The sequence below is a fragment of the Chrysemys picta genome, chromosome 5, assembly GCF_011386835.1.
Source record: "Chrysemys picta bellii isolate R12L10 chromosome 5, ASM1138683v2, whole genome shotgun sequence".
NCBI lineage: Eukaryota > Metazoa > Chordata > Testudines > Emydidae > Chrysemys > Chrysemys picta.
The window spans coordinates 56,211,556-56,218,666 of record NC_088795.1 but is presented as its reverse complement, the minus strand read 5'-3'; the positions used below and the strand labels follow the sequence as shown (position 1 = coordinate 56,218,666).

The window sequence follows — 7,111 nt, the reverse complement described above, 5'->3', positions numbered from 1 at the left end:
TAGTGTTTTTGTGATATGACTATATGGAGACAAGGGAGTCTATAAACTCATTTGCATCTAAAATAGGATATTATTTTTACATTAGAGAAAGTAAAATAGTTGTGCTGTATGTTATGCTCTTCCATAGTCTGATACTGCTTCACTACATTGAGTAGTACCTTGCTTCACAAGTAGCTTTATGAATTACTTGTGGTGAATACTATTCAGTATAAAGAAGGCAAAAACAGCCTTCTGTGATTGAAATAATGACAGTTGAGGTTTTCTTCCCCATGAATGTTCAAATATTACATTTGTACCAATGGATTATTCATAAAATGGTAAAACAAGAAAAGAGAAAGGAAACTGTTTGGTGGTTGGAACATAGCCTTTCAGTGCTTAATTTGTAATGAAAGCGGGTGCCAGGGCTCAAGCAATTAGGTGCTAGGGCTCAAGCAATTTCTTTACATTCATAACTGATGCAGCAAGCTCAGAGGTGCCAGGGCTAGGAACTGCCAACTCTAGAGGTGCCGGGGCTCAAACCTGCCAAGCTCTAGCACAAATTCAGCACTGCAGCTTTCTCACACAAGGACACAGAAACCCTTTCTGCCATATGATGTCTATAGTGGACTCATATTTCAGTTCTAGTCCTTTTTGGCAATAAGAATTTATAAGAACAGGAGCTCTTAAAGGCCCACATCTTTAGTTTGTGTCTGCCACATGAAGAGCGTCAGGCTTTTGTGTTTTTTTTAACATTAAACAAAAACAAATTCATGAGGATCAGCCAATTGTGACATTTCTTTATATCCAAACTAAACTCTTTATGTCTTTAATTTGAAAGGCTGAAGATACTGGAGAAATGCCAATGTATACCAGCTGAGGATCTAGCCAATTATCTACAGTATATGCCAAATCACTATGGGGGGGATGTTAGTCTGATTCTGTTCTTAGTTATACAGATGTAAAACTGAAGTGTGAGGAAAATGTAACCCATAAGGTGTAATGGCACTATAAATCACACCTGTCTGTGCCAACTCAGAGAAAACAACCAATTCTTGAGACTCTCACTAATGACAGTGCAGTGTGAACGACTGCAAACTCACAGATGCACAAGGAAGTTTGTGTGAAGTATTTTTCATTTCTGAGGCCTTGTCTACACTACGAGAGTAGTTCGGTTTTACTTGCATCGAATTTTTGGAATCGATATTGCAAAGTCGAACGTGTGTGTCCACACTAAGGACAGTAATTCGACTTTGTGAGTCCACACTAACGGTGAAAGCGTCGACATTCGAAGCGGTGCACTGTGGTCAGCTATCCCACAGTTCCCGCAGTCCCCTCTGCTCATTGGAATTCTGGGTGTAGCCGCCAATGCCTTCTGGGTAACAAAATGTGTCAAGGGTGCTTTTGGGTAACTGTCGTCATCCGTCCATCACTCCCGCCCTCCCTCCCTGAAAGCGCCGGCGGGAAATCAGTTCGCGCACTTTTCCAGTCATTGACAGCGCGGACGCCACAGCACTGCGAGCATGGAGCACGCTGCGACCATCGCTGCAGTTGTGGCCGCTCTCAATGCCTCGCAGCTTATCATACAGGTTTCCCTGAGGCAGATGCAGAAAAGTCAGGCGAGGAGGCTACGGCACCGCGGTGAGGGACTGAAGTCTGAGAGTAGCACAGACCTCTCAGAAAGCACGGGACCCAGCGCCGAGGACATCACGGTGGCAATGGGTCATGTTGATGCCGTGGAACGGCGATTCTGGGCACGGGAAACAAGCACTGAGTGGTGGGACCGCATAGTGCTGCAGGTCTGGGATGAATCCCAGTGGCTGCGAAACTTTCGCATGCGGAAGGGAACTTTCCTGGAACTTTGTGAGTTGCTGTCCCCTGCCCTGAAGCGCAATGACACCCGGTTGCGAGCTGCACTGACTGTCCAGAAGCGAGTGGCCATAGCCCTCTGGAAGCTTGCAACGCCAGACAGCTACCGGTCAGTCGCGAATCACTTTGGCGTGGGCAAATCTACCGTGGGGGTTGTTGTGATGCAAGTAGCGAAGGCAATCGTTGATGTACTGCTGCCAAAGGTAGTGACCGTGGGAAACGTGGAGGCGATCATAGATGGCTTCGCAGCGATGGGATTCCCAAACTGCGGTGGGGCCATAGATGGAACTCACATCCCTATCCTGGCACCGGACCACCAGGCCAGCCAGTACATTAACCGAGAGGGCTACTTTTCCATGGTGCTGCAAGCACTGGTGGACCACAGGGGACGTTTTACCAACATCTACATGGGATGGCCGGGCAAGGTTCATGACGCTTGTGTTTTCAGGAACTCTGGTCTGTTTAGACGGCTGCAGCAAGGTATTTACTTCCCGGACCACAAAATAACTGTTGGGGATGTGGAGATGCCTATAGTCATCCTCGGGGACCCAGCCTACCCGGTAATGCCCTGGCTCATGAAGCCCTATACTGGCGCCCTGGACACTGAAAAAGAACTCTTCAACTACCGGCTGAGCACGTGCAGAATGGTGGTGGAGTGTGCTTTTGGCCGTCTCAAGGGGAGATGGAGAAGCTTACTGACTCGCTGTGATCTCAGCGAAACCAATATCCCCATTGTTATAGCAGCTTGCTGTGTGCTCCACAATCTCTGTGAGACCTTTATGGCGGGGTGGGAGGTTGAGGAAAATAGCCTGGCTGCTGATTACGCACAGCCAGACAGCCGGGCGATTAGAAGAGACCAGGGGGAAGCGCTGTGCATCCGGGAGGCTTTGAAAGCAAAGTTCCTGAGTGAGCAGGGTAACCTGTGACTTTAAAGTTTGTGTACAGAGAAGCTGAACCTGCCCCCGTTTCTTTACCCAGTTAATGTTGACTATCCTATCCAGTTACATACCCCCTTCACCCCCCTTCCAACAGACGTTTCGAAATAAAAATAGTTCTACTTTGTTAATGCACACCGTTTTCTTTAATACGGTTTTCGCGGGAATTTTTTAAAACTGGGACGCAGACTGTGGTGCGGAGCGGGTGTAGTGTAGTGACGCGAATGAAGCTTCTAAACTCAAGGATTGACAGGCTCCGCTGCGGTGGGATGGTTGTTTCAACGGAGCCTGTCACCCCTCCTGATCGGGACTGTGTGTATGGGGGGGCTATGTGACTTTGTGGCAGGGGGAGGACGGTTACAGATCCCCTGCTGCGTGGCTCTGTGATCCTGCATAAGGACCGGCGCTTAAGATCTGTAACTGCCCTCCCCCGCCACAAAGTCACAGAGCAACCCACCCCCCACCACATAACATGAAAACCACCTCCCAGACTAACCAGGGTAACTAGTCACTGCATCACTGCACTGTGTATGTGCCCTGCTGCTGTACCTGCCCCCGCCTATGTACCCTGCCAAAGGTGACTGTCCTGTCCAATTACCAACCCCCTTTCCCCTCCTCCTCCAAAAGAACATGATTGAAACAGTAGTTAACAGAAACGTATTTTTTATTATCAACTACACATGGAACTGGGAGGTGAAACTTGGACGGGGGCTTGTGTCAGGCGGGAAGGAAAGAACTTTTCAAATTTTGGGGAATGAGAGCCTTCTGCTACTAGAGCTCTCTGCAGGGGTGGAGTGAGAGTTAGCACGGACTCTGCCGCCTCTCCTTCTTTGCACTTTGGGTGAGGTGGGTATGGGACTTGGTGGCGGGGGAGGGCGGTTAGAGATGGACTCCAGCGGGGCTCTGTCCTCCTGCCTCCGTTCCTGCAGAACATCCACAAGGCGCCGGAGCGTGTCTGTTTGCTCCCTCAGTAGTCCAAGCAGCGTTTGAGTCGCCTGCTGGTCTTCCTGCTGCCACCTCTCCTCCCGATCCATGTTTGCTTGGTGCATTTGGGTCAAGTTCTCCCGCCACTGGGTCTGCTGTGCTGCCTGGGCTTGGGAACAGGCCATAAGCTCCGAGAACATGTCCTCCCGTGTCCTCTTCTTCCTACGCCTAATCCGCGCTAGCCTCTGGGAGTGTGATGCCAGGCTAGGTTGTGAGACAGTCGCAGATGGGGCTGTGGAAATGGGAAAAAGGGAGTGAATTCCTCAGAAAGATAAATGTAGCTGTGAACAAAGAACATAGTCTTTCTCTGTGAACAAGACCATGCACAGCACCTATCACATGCGCACTCAGCACAAGGTCGAATTCTCGGCCTTCGCATTCAGTGCCTGGGGTCTTGCACAGCACATTTGAGAAGCCGGGCAGCACAACGGAATTTCTGTTGCAGGCAGACATGGTAAGCCGTAGACTTGTGGCAGTTTAAAACTTTTATATTACCACTGGCCTCATTTCACATTTAAAGCAATGTCAGTCCCTGCTGCCAGCAATCCGGCAAGCGGGAACTCTGCCCCTGTCCCACCCCCTCGCGGCTGTCCCCGGGAACGATCCCTTTCGGCTGCCCCTCTCCCGCCTCCACCGCGTGGCTGCAAACCAGCGGTTACAGTTCTGTAAAGGAACGGGCAAGCAGTCCCAACACTAACATTCCCCTACCTAATTCAAAGCAGGTCACCATGGGCGACATCACCCTGATGAGGATCTCTGAGAGCGAGAGAGAGAGAATGCTCCGGGAAAGCCTCCAAAGACCAGGGCCGTATGCCGCCCTGCTGTGCAGAGCAATGATTCCCGAGTACTTGATAGTCTCGTGGCGCGGCAACGTGTCGTACTTCGGAGGACCCAATAAGGCCGCTCTCCCCAGGAACCTCATGCAACGGCTTTCCAATTACCTCCAGGAGAGTTTCATCGAGATGTCCCAGGAGGATTACTGCTCTATCCCCGGACATATAGACCGCATTTTACTGTAGCTGCAGTAGCAGGGACTAAACAGTAGAGCGGCTTGGGCAGGACAATCACGGAAAACCGGACATTGCTAGATTTTTTGTTCAAAACTTGCACTGCCCATGACTGAACCGTTAAGCGCCTAGAGCAAAGTAATCATTCTTTTAATTGTTAATATTTCTGTTCTGTTAAAAATAAATGTTTAGATGTTTACAACACTTACTGGCTGATCCTTCCCCAGATTCTGTGTCCGGGGTAACGGCTGGGGACGCTTGGTAGGGGATCTCTGTAAGGGTGATGAAGAGATCCTGGCTGTCGGGGAAATCAGCGTTGTGAGCGCTGCCGACTGCCTCGTCCTCCTCATCTCCTTCCTCATCTTCCCCGTCCCCTAACATGTCCGAGGAACCGGCCGTGGACACTATCCCATCCTCAGAGTCCACGGTCAGTGGTGGGGTAGTGGTGGCGGCCGCACCGAGGATGGAATGCAGTGCCTCGTAGAAACGGGATGTCTGGGGATGGGATCCGGAGCGTCCGTTTGCCTCTTTGGTCTTCTGGTAGCCTTGTCTCAGCTCCTTGATTTTCACGCGGCACTGCGTTGCATCCCGGCTGTATCCTCTCTCTGACATCTCTTTAGAGATCTTCTCATAGATCTTTGCATTCCGTTTCTTGGAGCGCAGCTCAGAAAGCACGGACTCATCGCCCCACACAGCGATGAGATCCAAGACTTCCCGATCAGTCCATGCTGGGGCCCTCTTTCTATTCACAGACTGCACGGCCATCACTGCTGGAGAGCTCTGCATCGTTGCCAGTGCTGCTGTGATCGTCACGATGTCCAGACAGGAAATGAGATTCAAACTGGCCAGACAGGAAAAGGAATTCAAATTCAAATTTTCCCGGGGCTTTTCCTGTGTGGCTGGTCAGAGCATCCGAGCTCGTACTGCTGTCCAGAGCGTCAACAGAGTGGTGCACTGTGGGATAGCTCCCGGAGCTATTAGCGTCGATTTCCATCCACACCTAGCCTAATTCGACATGGCCATGTCGAATTTAGTGCTACTCCCCTCGTCGGGGAGGAGTACAGAAGTCGAATTAAAGAGACCTCTATGTCGAACTAAATAGCATCGCAGTGTGGACGGGTGCAGGGTTAATTCGATGTAACGGCGCTAACTTCGACATAAACGCCTAGTGTAGACCAGGCCTCAGACAGCTTTTCATTTATCTGGCAATTTTAAATCATGATCAGGACTACACAATTTAGGGTGACCAGACGTCCCGATTTTATAGGGACAGTCCCGATTTTGCGGTCTTTTTCTTATATAGGCTCCTATTACTCCCCACCCCCGTCCCAATTTTTCATGCTTGCTGTCTGGTCACCCTAACACAATTATATATTTCTTTTGGGGGAGATCACCATTGAATGCTTACACAGAACTTCACAATTAAGTGCAGAGGAAGATGCCCATAATCCTTACGTATTTTTGACTCCCCTCCCCCCATGCTTATTGCTCTTCTATTGACAGTTTTAAAGGTGCAGGACCTTTTAGAGAACACAAATGTAGCTAATCAGGACGTTCCCCAAATGAAAGTATCTACATGGCATGAGCTACCAGCCCTTCACTTATCAGCCCATTCAACAGGGAAACCATAGCAACCAGATTGATTTGCTCATCAGACTCTGCCAGTCCAATGAACAGCATGAATCCTGTCTCAGACATACATCAATAAGCCTAGAGTGCCCTTGATTGTGCAGTTTGCCAACTACAATATGTTCTGCATTATAGTGGCACCTCATGTTCTTGCAATAATTAAGTCAGAATCATTGTTTCTTCTATAACTCTTATTTTTAAGAGTTCATAATGCAAATGTAAGGCAGGACCTGACTATCCATTAGGCCTACAAGGCCCATGCCAAAGATCCTAGTGGTCTGATGTGTGTGACTGTTCTGCTGTACTCTCTTTAAGTCTAACTGCAGTTCAGGCTTGTAGGGTGCTGCTGCTCTTTGTGGAGCTGCATGATTCTTGTCTCAACATCCTGGCTCCTCTGTTCTCCATTTCTGCACGAGACTTTCCTATACGTTTTACACTGCAGACGTGATGGGGTGCCGCTGTTGAGCTCTGTACCGAGACTAGGATTAGGCTGTGGGTAAAATGGGATGTTGGGATTTGAAGCCAAATTTGAGATAGGGTTTGACTATGCTGAAATTTCACAAGTGCTTTTTGTGAGGTTTTGGCTCAAACCAGTGGATATTCTGATGGATTTCTACCATCCTGAAACATATCTGAACTGGATCTGATAAACAGGCACATTCTAGTTCTGAATCTGTCTCAGACTCAAAAACATAGCTGTAGGTTTGGATT

The 7,111-nt window shown here is 49.2% G+C and overlaps 1 protein-coding gene across 1 annotated transcript; it reads right to left on the bottom strand.

Annotated features, from left to right (window-relative positions):
* Positions 1 to 3,331: 3,331 nt before the first annotated feature.
* On the bottom strand, positions 3,332 to 6,103 carry LOC135983937 (myb/SANT-like DNA-binding domain-containing protein 1). The gene is made up of 2 exons (XM_065597775.1): positions 4,981 to 6,103; positions 3,332 to 3,996 (listed from the first exon to the last, which is right to left on the bottom strand). Exons 1-2 carry the CDS (start codon positions 5,555 to 5,557, stop codon positions 3,521 to 3,523), a joined length of 1,053 nt encoding a protein of 350 aa, XP_065453847.1. The 5' UTR covers positions 5,558 to 6,103; the 3' UTR covers positions 3,332 to 3,520.
* Between the last annotated feature and the right edge of the window lie 1,008 nt (positions 6,104 to 7,111).